General features: G+C 41.8%; 1 protein-coding gene across 22 annotated transcripts in view; it reads right to left on the bottom strand.

Moving 5' to 3' along the window:
• Clip4 (CAP-GLY domain containing linker protein family, member 4) overlaps nucleotides 1-13923 on the bottom strand; it is a 94537-nt gene that overhangs the window by 16979 nt on the left and 63635 nt on the right. For 19 of the 22 annotated variants that reach the window (NR_073185.1, XR_385397.4, XR_003952215.1 and 16 more), the window contains 2 exons: nucleotides 12925-13048; nucleotides 9474-9538 (listed from right to left, as the gene is read on the bottom strand). Coding sequence is in view for 17 of the 22 variants with exons in the window: in XM_030250146.1 (XP_030106006.1) it covers nucleotides 9474-9538; nucleotides 12925-13048 (189 nt within the window). In the remaining 5 variants the exon portion in view is untranslated. The remainder of the gene's footprint in view (nucleotides 1-9473; nucleotides 9539-12924; nucleotides 13049-13923) is intronic. The other 3 variants (XR_003952214.1, XM_006525153.3, XM_006525151.3) reach the window with 1 other exon arrangement.

Here is a 13923-nt window from a genome sequence, read left to right as displayed (position 1 = left end):
AGTTCAGATCCCAGCACCCATATAGCAAGAGAGCATACAAGAAGCACCTGTGACTGCACTCTGAAGAATCCAACACCTTCTTCTGGCCTCCATGGCACACAGAACCCCCCAACACATGCTCATTCACTCTTAAAGAGACATACACAAAAATAAATATTTAGGTCCTCGGTCCCTCAGAGACTAGTCTTCACAGGTCCTAAATACAAACAAGCAGACTGCAAAGGGTGAGAGAGTGGACTGAAGAAGCTACACAGCTTCTGGGACAGGCAGAAGCAACACGGCTTCTGGGACAGACCCAGTTTCAGGCTCCAGACATCCAGGCACCTTCCCCTCCATGTCTGCCGGGGAGGGCTCGGACCACCAGAGCAGGTAAGAGAGCCAGCTTGTGTCCCCATGTCCCTCAGAGACCCGTCTGTGCAGGTGAGCGTGCAGACTGCAGAGGCAACACATCTTCTGGAAAAGACCCTGTTTCGGGACTTCATCTTCAGCCAGGAGGAGGGTCTGAACGCCAGATATCTGTGCACCTTCCCTGCAAAAGGAGAGCTTGCCTGCAGAGAGTGCTCTAACCACTGAAACTCAGGAGAGAGCTAGACTCCCAAGTCTGTTGACAGAGGCTAACAGAATCACAGGAGGAACAAGTTCCAACCAGAGACAACTATAACAACTGACTCCAGAGATTACCAGATGGCGAAAGGCAAACGTAAGAATCTTACTAACAGAAACCAAGACCACTCACTATCATCAGAACCCAGCACTCCCACCTCAGCCAGTCCTGGATACCCTGACACACCCGAAAAGCAAGACTCGGATTTAAAATCATATCTCATGATGCTGGTAGAGGACATCAAGAAGGGCTTTAATAACTCACTTAAAGAAGTAAAGGAGAACACTGCTAAAGAGGTAGAAGTTCTTAAAGAAATACAGGAAAACACAACCAAAAGGTGATGGAATTGAACAAAATCATCCAAGACCTAAAAAGGGAAGTAGAAACAAAGAAAACCCAAAATGAGACAACGCTAGAGATAGAAACCCTAGTAAAGAAATCTGGAACCATAGATGTGAGCATCAGCAACAGAATACAAGAGATGGAAGAGAGAATCTCAGGTGCAGAAGATTCCATAGAGAACATCGGCACAACAACCAAAGAAAATGCAAAACGCAAAAAGATCCTAATTCAAAACATCCAGAAAATTCAGGACAAAATGAGAAGACCAAACCTGTGGATAATAGGAGTAGATGAGAATGAAGATTCTCAACTTAAAGGGCCAGCAAATATCTTCAACAAATTTATAGAAGAAAACTTCCCAAACCTAAAGAAAGAGATGTCCATGAACAGACAAGAAGCCTACAGAACTCCAAATAGACTGGACCAGAAGAGAAATTCCTCCCTACACATAATAATCAGAGCAACAAATGCACTAAATAAAGACAGAATATTAAAAGCAGTAAGGGAAAAAGGTCAAGTAACATATAAAGGCAGACCTATCAGAATTACACCAGACTTTTCACCAGAGACTATGAAAGCCAGAAGATCCTGGACAGATGTTATGCAGACCCTAAGAGAACACAAATGCCAGCCCAGGCTACTATACCCAGCAAAACTCTCAATTACCATAGATGGAGAAACCAAAGTATTCCATGATAAAACTAAATTCACACAATATCTTTCCATGAATCCAGGCCTTCAAAGGATAATAAAGGGAAAACACGAACACAAGGATGGAAACTACACCCTAGAAAAAGCAAGAAAGAGATCCTTCAACAAACCTAAAAGAAGACAGCCGAAATAACAGAACCCCACTTTAGCAACCAAAAGAAAAAAAAAAAAAAAACAGGACGCAACAATTACTTTTCTTTAATTTCTCTTAACATCAATGGATTCAATTCCCCAATAAAAAGACATAGACTGCCACGCCCTCCGGTCGGGTCTGCTTGACAGGCTGAAAGTCTGTAAGCACTCAACGAGGGAAAGAGTTTCAAGGAAGTTCACCTCCTGGAGTTTTGGCATTCTCATTTAACCATATACTCATACTCTATTCCTGCGTTAGTCTGGTATATGGATCTATGAGCTCTCTTTTAATATTTTATTATAAATGCCTTTTAAGATTAAATTCTGTTATAGTGTTCCAAGGTCCCAGTAGCCATCAAACTTGAAATCTGAGCTTGAAATCCAGCAGGACTGCAGAAAGGAAGTTACCTATTCAGTTACTAATTAAGCATTACAAAGACAGTAGCTCAGAGCTGGTCTACAAAATATTTACCAAGGACAGTAGCAATTCTCACCCAAACTAGGGAACAATAGAGCTAGGGAATCTCACTGAGACAGAGATCTTCTCTATAGATAGGTATAGAGCTTCACTTTAGAAGCAAGTTGGTATATTCTTCTGTAGACCCAGGAAATAGGGTGTTAGGGTATTGCAGTATTCATGATAAGGTCTGCTAGTGCAGAACCCCTGGTGGTGGGTTTAACAATAGACTAGTTTACACCTGGCCCCCTTCTTTTGCGGCAGCAGCCTGGTCCCCACCTTCTTTTGATGTATTCATTCCTTTTGTATTGCATCACTGTAACTTGGTGGATTGTATTTTGCCTGGTTTCTTGTTATTTCTTTGGTATAAAAAGTTTGATGCTGGACCTGACACAATACATTCAGATTCTACACAATCTCTTCTGTTGGTCTGTCTGTCATTTCCTCTGACGCTTTGCCCACCTGCCCCAGAGACCCGTTCCACGCAGACAAAGGGATCCAGAGGGTCTGCAGCAATAGACTAATAGACTGGCTACACAAACAGGACCCAACATCTTGTTGCTTGTAGGAAACCCACCTTAGGGAAAAGGACAGACACTACCTCAGATTGAAAGGCTGGAAAACAATTTTCCAAGCAAACGGTCTAAAGAAACAAGCTAGAGTAGCCATTCTAATATAGAATATAATTGACTTCCAACACAAAGTTATCAAAAAAGACAAGGAGGGGCACTTCATACTCATCAAAGGTAAAATCTATCAAGATGAACTCTCAATTCTGAATATCTATGCTCCAAATACAAGGGCAGCCACATTCATTAAAAAAAAAAAAAACTTTAGTATAGCTCAAAGCACACATTGCACCTCACACAATAATAGTGGAAGACTTTAACACCCCACTCTCACCAATGGATAGATCCTGGAAACAGAAACTAAACAGAGACACATGGATACTAACAGAAGTTATGAAACAAATGGATTTAATTGATATCTACAGAACATTTTATCCTAAAACAAAAGGATATACCTTCTTCTCAGCGTCACATGGTACCTCCTCCAAAATTGACCATATAACTGGTCACAAAACAGGCCTCAACAGATACAAATATACTGAAATTATCCCATGCATCCTATCTGATCACCACAGACTAAGGCTGATCTTCAATAACAACATAAATAATAGAAAGCCAACATTCATGTGGAAACTGAACAACACTCTACTCAATGATTCCTTGGTCAAGGATGAAATAAAGAAATTAAAGACTTTTTAGAGTTTAATGAAAATGAAGTCACAACATACCCAAACTTATGGGACACAATGAAGGCAGTCCTAAGAGGGAAAGTCATAGCCCTGAGTGCCTCCAAAAAGAAACTAGGGGAGAGCATATACTAGCAGCCTGACAGCACACCTAGAAGCTCTATAACTAAAGGAAGCAAATTCACCCAAGAAGAGTAAACAGCAGGAAATAATCAAACTCTGGGCTGAAATCAACCAAGTGGAAACAAAAAGAACTATTCAAAGAATCATCCAAACCAGGAGCTTGTTCTTTGAGAAAATCAACACGATAGATAAACCCTTAGCCAGACTAACTAGAGGGCACAGGGACAGTATCCCAATGAACAAAAGCAAAAATGAAAAGGGAGACATAACAACAGAACCTGAGGAAATCCAAAGCATCATCAGATTTTACAACAAAAGGCTATACTCAACAAAACTAGAAAAACTGGATGAAATGGACAACTTCCTAGACAGATACCAGGTACCAAAGTTAAATCAGGATCAGATTAACGATCTAAACAGTCCCATTTCCCCTAAAGAAATGGAAGCAGTCATCAATAGTCTCCCAACCCAAAAAAAAAAAAAAAACAAAAACAAAAACCATCTCAGGACTAGATGGGTTTAGTGAAGAGTTCTATCAGACCTTCAAAGGAGACCTAATTCCAACTCTCCTCAAACTATTCCACAAAATAGAAACAGAAGGTACTCTACGCAATTCATTCTATGAAGCCACAATTACTCTGATACATAAACCACACAGAGATCCAACAAAGAAAGAGAACTTCAGACCAGTTTCCCTTATGAATATCGATGCAAAAATACTCAATAAAATCCTCACAAAGTGAATCCAAGAACACATCAAAACGGTCATCCATCATGACCAGGTAGGCTTCATCCCAGGGATGCAGGGATGGTTTAATATATGGAAATCCATCAACGTAATCCACTATATAAACAAACTCAAAGACAAATATCATATAATCATCTCGTTAGATGATGAGAAAGCATTTGACATAATCCAACAGCCCTTCATGATAAAAGTCTATCAGGAATTCAAGGCCCATACCTAAACATAATAAAAGCAATATACAGCAAACCAGTAGCCAACATCAAACTAAATGGAGACAAATTTGAAGCAAATCCCACTAAAATCAGGGACTAGACAAGGCTGCCCACTTTCTCCCTACTTATTCAATATAGTACTTGAAGTTCTAGCCAGAGCAATTCGACAACAAAAGGACATCAAGGGGATACAAATTGGACAGGAAGAAGTCAAAATATCACTATTTGCAGATGATATGATAGTATATATAAGTGACCCTTAAAATTCTACCAGAAAACTCCTAAACCTGATAAACAGCTTTAGCGCAGTAGCTGGATATAAAATTAACTCAAATAAATCAATGGCCTTTCTCTACACAAAGGATAAACGGACTGAGAAAGAAATTATGGAAACAACACCATTCACAATAGTCATAAATAATATAAAATACTTTGGTGTGACTCTAACTAAGGAAGTCTCTGAAGAAAGAAATTAAAGAAGATCTCAGAAGATGGAAAGATCTCCCATGCTCATGGATTGGCAGGACTAACATAGTAAAAATGGCTATCCTACCAAAAGCAATCTACAGATTCAATGCAATCCCCACTAAAATTCCAACTCAATTCTTCACTGAGATAGAAAGGGCAATTTGCAAATTCATCTGGAAAAATAAAAAACCTAGGATAGCAAAAACTTCTCAACAATAAAAGAACCTCTGGTGGAATCACCATGCCTGACATTAAGCTGTACTACAGAGCAATTGTGATAAAAACTGCATGGTACTGGTACAGTGACAGACAGGTAGATCAATGGAATAGAACTGAAGACCCAGAAATGAATCCACCTACCTATGGTCACTTGATCTTTGACAAGGGAACTAAAACCATCCAGTGGAAAAAAGACAGCATTTTCAACAAATGGTGCTGGCACAACTGGCGGTTATCATGTAGAAGAATGTGAATTGATCCATTCCTATCTCCTTATACAAAGCTCAAGTCTAAGTGGATCAAAGACCTCCACATAAGACCAGAGACACTGAAATTGATAGAGGAGAAAGTAGGGAAAAGCCTTGAAGATATGGACACGGAGGAAAAATTCCTAAACAGAACAGCAATGGCTTGTGCTGTAAGATCAAGAATTGACAAATGGGACCTCATAAAATTGCAAAGTTTCTGTAAGGCCAAAGACACTGTCAAGAAGACAAAAAGGCCACCAACAGATTGGGAAAGGATTTTTACCAGTCCTAAATCTGATAGGGGACTAATATCCAATATATACAAAGAGCTCAAAAAGCTGGACTCCAGAAATTCAAATAACCCCATTAAAAATGGGGTTCAGAGCTCAACAAAGAATTCTCAACTGAGGAATACCGAATGGTTGAGAAGCACCTGAAAAAAGTGTTCAACATCCTTAATCATCACGGAAATGCAAATCAAAACAACCTTGAGATTCCACCTCATACCAGTCAGAATGGCTAAGATAAAAAATTCAGGTGATAGCAGATGCAGATGTGGAGAAAGAGGAACACTCCTCCACTGCTGGTGCAATTGCAAGCTTGTACAACCACTCTGGAAGTCAATCTAGTGGTTTCTCAGAAAATTGGACATAATACTACTGGAAGATCCTCCAATACCTCTCCTGGGCATATACCCAGAAGAAGTTCCAACTGGTAATAACAACACTTGCTCCACTATGTTCATAGCAGCCTTATTTATAATAGCCAGAAGCTGGAAGGAACCCAGCTATCCCTCAACAGAGGAATGGATACAGAAAATGTGGTACATTTACACAATGGAGTACTACTTAGCTATTAAAAACAATGAATTTATGAAATTCTTAGACAAATGGATATATCTGGAGAATATCATCCTTAGTGAGGTAACCTAATCACAAAAGAAGTCATTAGATATGTACTCACTGATAAGTGGATATTAGCCCAGAAACATAGAACACCCAAGATACAATTTGCAAAACACAAGAAAATCAAGAAGAGGGAAGAACAACGTGTGGATACTTCGTTCTTCCTTAGAACAGGGAACAAAATACCCATGAAAGGAGTTACAGAGACAAAATTTGGAGCTAAGATGAAAGGATAGACTATCCAGAGACTACCCCACTCGGGGATTCATCCCATAATCAGCCACCAAACCCAGACACTATTGCATATGCCATCAAGATTTTGATGAAGGGACCCTGGTATAGCTTTCTTGTATGAGACTATGCCAGTGCCTGGCAAATACAGAAGTGGATGCTCATAGTCATCTATAAGATGGAACACAGGGCCCCCAATGGAGAAGCTAGAGAAAGCACCCAAGGAGCTGAAGGGGTCTGCAACCCTATAGGTAGAACAACAATATGAACTAACCAGTACTCCCAGAGTTCGTGTCGCTAGCTGCATATGTAGCAGAAGATGGCCTAGTCAGCCATCACTGGGAAGAGAGGCCCCTTGGTCTTGAAAATGTTATATGCCCCAGTACAGAGGAACGCCAGGGCCAAAAAGTGGGAGTGGGTGGGTAGGGCTGGGGGAGGGTATTAGGGAACTTTCAGGATAGCATTTGAAATTTGAAATGTATATAAAGAAAATATCTAATAAAAAACAATTTATAAACAAAATATTCAACATAAAAAATATCCAATAAAAAAAGAAAATGCTGAACAAAAATAAATAAACAAATAAATATTTAAAATGAAATGGGAACTAAGTAAAAGTGTAAAGAACATTGCTAATACATCAATAATAGCAATAAATTAAAATGAATGGAGCTCTTAGAGTAAAATATAAAGAGAAGCAGACTTATTTTTTCAGCTGGGTTTTTTCTGTGTAGCAATGACTGTCCTGGAACTTGCTCTGTAGACCAGGCTAGCCTTGAACTCACACAGATCCACCTGTCTAATATTGAAATTACTAGTAATAACTACCCTTAGCATATATTTTACTAAGTTAGTTCAACACAAGCAGGACCTAGACAGTCAATCTGTAAGCAGAGGATTATGACGGACCAACAGGAAGGCAACACGCACCCAGATACGCTGAACAAAAGGACAACTCGCGTTCCAGGCAGGACAGAGTGACATTTTATCATCCACTCAGAATAATGTGACACAGAAAACCTCTGAGTTGCTTATTTATGGAACTTTCCATTTAATATTCTCAGATGATGACTGAATGGAAGTCATCAACTTCACAGATAACAACGCGGGGGTCACATAAGTAAGTGGAGAGAGAAATCATGCTTACACACAGAACAGTAGTAAGAGCAGAGCTTCCCAACCGCCTCAAAATCCTAGCGTGCTACTCTAGGAATCTCAACAAAATGACCATCAAGTTTATGTGAGAACAAAAGGAATCAAGAATAACCAACCCAACATCAGTGGAGAATAAAGTCAGAGGACACACACACACATAGAGACACACGCATAGACACATGCACACACACAGACACATGTACACATGATCATACACACATACTCACACATGCAGACCTACCCACACAGACACACACACATGCACAAGCACAGCCATACACATGTGCACACTCACACACATACAAACACACGCACACAGAGACATGCACACACGCGCACACATACATCCACAGCAGGTGAAGGCGACGCAGGCACATGGGAAAAGCCTCTGTGGTGATGGGAAAGTGCCAGCGGGACACATCCACCTAGAAGTCAGAATGGACACAAAGCCACACATCATCCGGAAGGTCCCATCATAACATGGCCTCTAGAATGGGGACACGCCACACGCATGGGCTGACCACAACCGATATTCCAGGGTGGTCATTGTACTAATAACTTCCATAAATAGTCACCCACAGATGGAAAAGAAAATCAAACCCAACCCTTACCACACACAGAGTCAATTCTGGGTAAACTGACAAATATGAAACACAAAACCGAAATTAAAAAAAAAAAAAAAAAAAAAACAAAAAAAAGGCCCAGGAAGGAGCATTAATTACAGTTTCTGTCCCTGGGGGAATTCTTAAGATAAAAAATGCAAGCCATGGGATGTTTTATTCTTTGAGTACATAAACATTAAAAAAAAGAGTCGTCTCACCCAAAAATGTCAGAAAAGTGAAGATATGTCATCAGCTGACACATATTAGTAACAGGTAAACCACTGAAAGATGCATTCCCAAAATATAGGGAAAAAAAAAAAAAAGACTACAAATTACCAAGAAGCAGATCGCCTGAAAGAAGAACAAGCCAGAGCTTTAAACCGAAAAAAAGGCAATGCAGGAGCTCCACAAACCAAATGCTGAGAGGCCTGGAAACACTCTTTAAATCTAGCAGGGTTTATTACAATATTTTTCAATACAATTACAATATATTTCAATAACTGTTTCCATGCCTAACAAGAGGGGAGGCTGGGAGGAACAGGGCCTAGTCAGTGGCTGAGGGGAGCATACAGTGCACACACCTGCATCCCCGGGAAGATGGAGGGTGTGGCAGCCATGCTTACCAACCCATGGGCCACGTGTGCTTGTGTGCACAACAGTGTAATAATAAAACCCAGGATGCAGCAGAAATAAGGAGCAGCTAAAGCATCAGTCACACATCCCACAGAGTGCTGAAAGCAGATAACGGAAACAAAGCGCTACTTACTGATACCTTCGGCTGCAAGTGGCAGAAAAGATCAGAAAACCAAAGGAGTCATGAATACCCAATCCTAGGCTCACAACCTTAGCGTGGGAAATACACAGGGAGGCAGGGGAGCGGGAGGTGAGCACAGAGCTGGGAGGCAGGAAACAGATCTGCTCCGGGCGTACTTGCACTATACAGACACACTTCAGACGCTTTGATAAAAACATATTGATACAGATATTTAGCAGTTAAGATACGTTTCAGTGAGTGAAAGTGAAGGAATATTTTAACTGGGATTTAAAAAACATAATCTTACCAGGATAAGAGTGATTCTGTTTATTTGAAGATATTTCTGAAAGCGTATCCAGGGAATCTGATAGCCTACGAATAAAACAGAACACTCCACGTTAGGAGGGGCTGGTCTTCTGGGTAAGGTGGACTCTCACGGTCACGGTCGCTTTCACGTCAGCCCTTATTTGTTTTCCCACTCCTTCATTCAGCAAGCATCTACTGGGCAGCCACAGGAAGCAGGGAAGAGCTTTACTCTAGCATAGGAGACAGACGAATATGCAGATGGAGTGGAGTCCCCACTACCAAGGACAGGTAGGTTGGAAAACTCAGTTCATTTGAAACAGGGACCTGACTACTGACATTTATTTGCTTGGTGGCTTTTGTGGAGCTACACTGGGCCTTGGCACAGGATAGGCAAGTACCCTGCCACTAAGTTGCACTCACAGCCCTGTTGTTGTTGTAGTTACTGTTGTTGATGGTGGTGGTGATGGTGGTGGTGTTCAATGCTAAGAATTGGACCCGTGATACCTTCTGACTTTGCGTTGGAGTTTTATCTTCAAAGGTAAAACTAAAAAATTCAGAGATAAGTTTATCTTATACCAAGCTTAACAAATATAAGATTAAAATTATAAAACTATCTCCAATTCTGTTATTGGAAAAAGAGGCTGTCTGAATTTTTGCATGTGTATAATTTTTTTGGTAATATAATCCAAAGCCCTCTGTACTGGACTCTACCCACCACTGCGAAGGTCACCTTCCCAGGGAGACGTATCTCCTTGTTTTTTGATATTCAAATCATTATTTTTAAAAAGCCAGGTCCTGAAAGCCTCATTTTTCTTCAAATGTTTACTGACCTAAATCTGCAAGACCTTCATCTGCCAAACACTTCTCCCAACACACTTTTTTTTCCATCAAAAAAAACCCCACAGTCCCTGGAGTGTGCTCACCTGCACCCCACAGGCCATGCGCATCGTTTTTTACAGAGCACACAACACATGACAATTGAGGAGGGGCCAATGGACAGAGCCCATAGCCTGGTAAGCAGCAGGCACTGGGATGAAGAAGGTGATGAACAGCTGAGAGGAGCCTACTTCCGTAAGTGACTGGTTCATTAGAAATAATTCTAACAGCAACAAAACAAGAATGGGATGTTTCTGAGGACCAGTTAGACAGTGAGTGAGTTTCCTTAGACTGCCTTTAAAGAATATTCGCTGATGCTATTAACCAAGACAATTTACTAAATGAAAATTGTATAATGACAGATAGATCGGGAAGTCTATTCAAACAGAGGAAGTCATGTGGATGGATCCTGGGACAAGCACAAATTTTTAAAATGCCAAGGGGAGAAGTAAAAAGCCAGCTATGAGGCTGAGGTGAAGCAGTAGGGGTCACAGTGTGATACCAAGATAGCCTCCCACAGCCCCTAGCGTAAAATCTTCCCATCTTGAAGACTAGCAGGGCCTTTAAAGAGCTCCAAACTGGCTTGTGTTGGGAACGCCTTAAAATCAGAGACCACGTCTGTTTTGTTTGCTCATAGAATGCCTAGCACAGCACAAAGTACGGAAAGACACTTAATAGTATTTGATGCTGATGAATGAGACAATCAGAAGATGACAGGAAGACAGCTGGATGGAGACTGGTTCATTTCATCAGAGCCCTGGTACTTTAAGGAGTGGGGGTTGCTTTTAAACACTCTACCTTGGAGAAAACCAAACAGAAAGCAAAAGAAACAGTGAGTGAGGCCCTGTGCACTCTGTAAACACAGCAGCGAAAACAGAAACCTACAGGAACAATGTGACTTCACAAGTAAAGGCAGAGAAAAGGTTGCCGCTGTATAAAAAGCCCAGAACTGGCAACGGGGCTCACTGGTACCCACTGTGCCTGACACATGCCCAATCCTGCACTCTGGGTAACTGAATGTGAAATAAACCCCAGGCCTTGTGACTGGGAGACAAATCAAACTAATGCATGATAGTGCATCCATCACCTGCCAGACACGGGTTCAGAGGAGACTCACAGATGCCCAATAAGTCCTCCAAGGTTACGGCAAAGAGCTCACTTCTGACTCCAGATAGCCAGGGATTCAAATCCTCACTGTAGCATACAGTTGGCATTAGCTGTCAGGGCCTGATGTTCCTCCTCTGTGGAATGGGGACAATTGCAGGGCCTGTCTAATGAGATGCTTTAGGTAACTGATCCAGGGACAACTCTGAGGACGGTGTCAGCTAAGCACATGGGCCTAGGGCAGTCAGGAAGCTAACAAAGCCAGGCCAAGCTTAGCTCTTCCATTACCCAGAGATGCAACTTCAGCTCTGCTGCTTTTTCTCTGGAAAACTATTTTCCCACCTGTAAGGTGGGAATAAACACAGCAGCTCATGGATCCTTGGGTGTGCAGGGGACAATGGCGTATACCACTCGGGTGCTCAGGATGCAGCCTGCCATTAAATGCTCGGTAAGAGTTGATGATACTTAGGGTTATTTCCCAACTCACCTGGCCAGGGACTTCTTAGGATCAAGTGAAACAACACTTAGACCTTACGAGCTACAAAGTACTGTATGCCAAAGGCCTCGCTGCTGTAAAGAATAATGTGTCAAGTACACAAAACCGAAGAGAATTAACACCAAGAGGCTATGTAAGGAAAAGAAAAAAATTGAGGGAGAAAATGATTTAAAAAGAAAAAAACAAAAACAAAAACAAAAACAAAACTTCAATTTGACCAGAAACCCTCAGCGTCCAGCTAAAGGGGGACTGGTAGGAACTCCCAGGCCATCAGCACGGTTACAGTGTCATGAGAGTGACTACACCACATATGTTGTATCTTGCCCAGAGATTATAATCCCCTTTTCTAGCCTCTGTCTCCCAGCTCCACATTGCACCCGAATGTCATGAGGACCTGTGTTCTGGATAAGCTTGCTTTTAAAACCCAGAGGGAGGTGACATGTAAGCGCACTGCCTTACCAGGAAACACTCACGAGGTCTGTTACATATAAACCCCCGAGACTTCACTTCCCCCACCCCCGGAGAGCTACTGCCTATCTATTTTTGAAAACTAAGGAAATCAGAGGAAAAAGCCATTTTGGTTCCATTAGGTTTGTGGGAGAGTGAATGGGTGCCTGCTGGCAGGAAATTTAATGTAGTTAGGATGTGACTGAAGCAATCAGAGGGCATTTTTACTTTTGTTTGCATGACGGATTAAGCTTGCTCCTCGCACTGTTCTTAGCTGCAAACGCCACTTCTAATAGCCTACACACACTCATAGGGTTTGCAAATGAGGAAGAAAGGAGGTTTTTAAAATTGCAAACCCTCAGCAAGGCAAATTTAGCTTCCCATGAGCCTTCCCTCCAAGGAAGGTGGCCAGTTAACCCGTTGAAGGAACGCCTGTGCTTATCTTCCAGATGGAATCGGGGACCTGTGTGCCACAGGGAACTGCAGAGTTTCTGTAAACAGATGGATGCACACTCCAGTTTCTCCTCACCTCTGTACCCTGGACGGGGGCGCAAATATTCCATATCTCGGAGAGCAACTAAAATACTGTACACCTCCAACCGAACCATCATTCTTCCCGTGGGGCTTCTCCAGCTCTATGCCGTACCAATACCCTAGAACATGAATATTGCATTTTAAAGGCATCTGCACTTCATTCACAACCGCTGTGCGGTAATACGAACCCAAAGTCGGGATGGCTCGGCGTTTTCACAAATGACCGAGATGATGGAAGATCATCATGATCATTAAGCTCTCAGATGATCAAATTATAAAATAAAAACTTGAAAATTTGGAAAGTGGGAGAAACGTTTCAGTGGCATAATTGCAGAGCAGTAGTACATTAAGGGAGGAAAAATAAAACACACAAACTCAGATTTGCAGGGAATTAGCCATCATGCAAGGAGAGCGCCACCAAAATATATCTTAAGACTATAATGCAAAAGAAAGCGTCCTTGTCGCTAACGTAGCGGGCTTCAGTGAGAGCAGCACGGAATGCTACTGAGAGACATGAATCCTCAGGTGGACAGCTCTCTCTTCAGCTCACTGTCCACGTAGCAGAACACCACAAACACCCATTAAATAATTAAACAAGGGCAGAGATAACACGGAACACACAGTGATGCCGCTCCCTCTTCTAAGTAAAGGAAAAGACCTAGGTTTGCTAATAGAAGAACTTGTCTTAGAAGGCAGTATCTATGGGGCTAGCTGTGAGAAACCCAAGTCCCTGGAGAGACTACAACCGAAACAACGGGGCTGCACTTCCAGTAGCATGAGCTAGGTGGACATACTCTAAAGCAGGGATTCCTGGGGGTTCCATGGTTCGCTAGACAAGCCCACAGTTCGCACGCTTGTAGCCTGAGCATGCAGCACGTTTGGTCTTTTACAATCAATATCAAATAAAGAACGCGTATGTGATCATTTGGTCTTTCACAACCAATAGCAAGAATGGGTGTGCGAATACAACCAACTCACTACAAAAAGGAAATGC

The sequence above is a fragment of the Mus musculus genome, chromosome 17 (genome assembly GCF_000001635.26).
Source record: "Mus musculus strain C57BL/6J chromosome 17, GRCm38.p6 C57BL/6J".
NCBI lineage: Eukaryota > Metazoa > Chordata > Mammalia > Rodentia > Muridae > Mus > Mus musculus.
The sequence above is the reverse complement of the archived record's forward strand: the minus strand, read 5'-3'. Positions and strand labels throughout refer to the sequence as shown.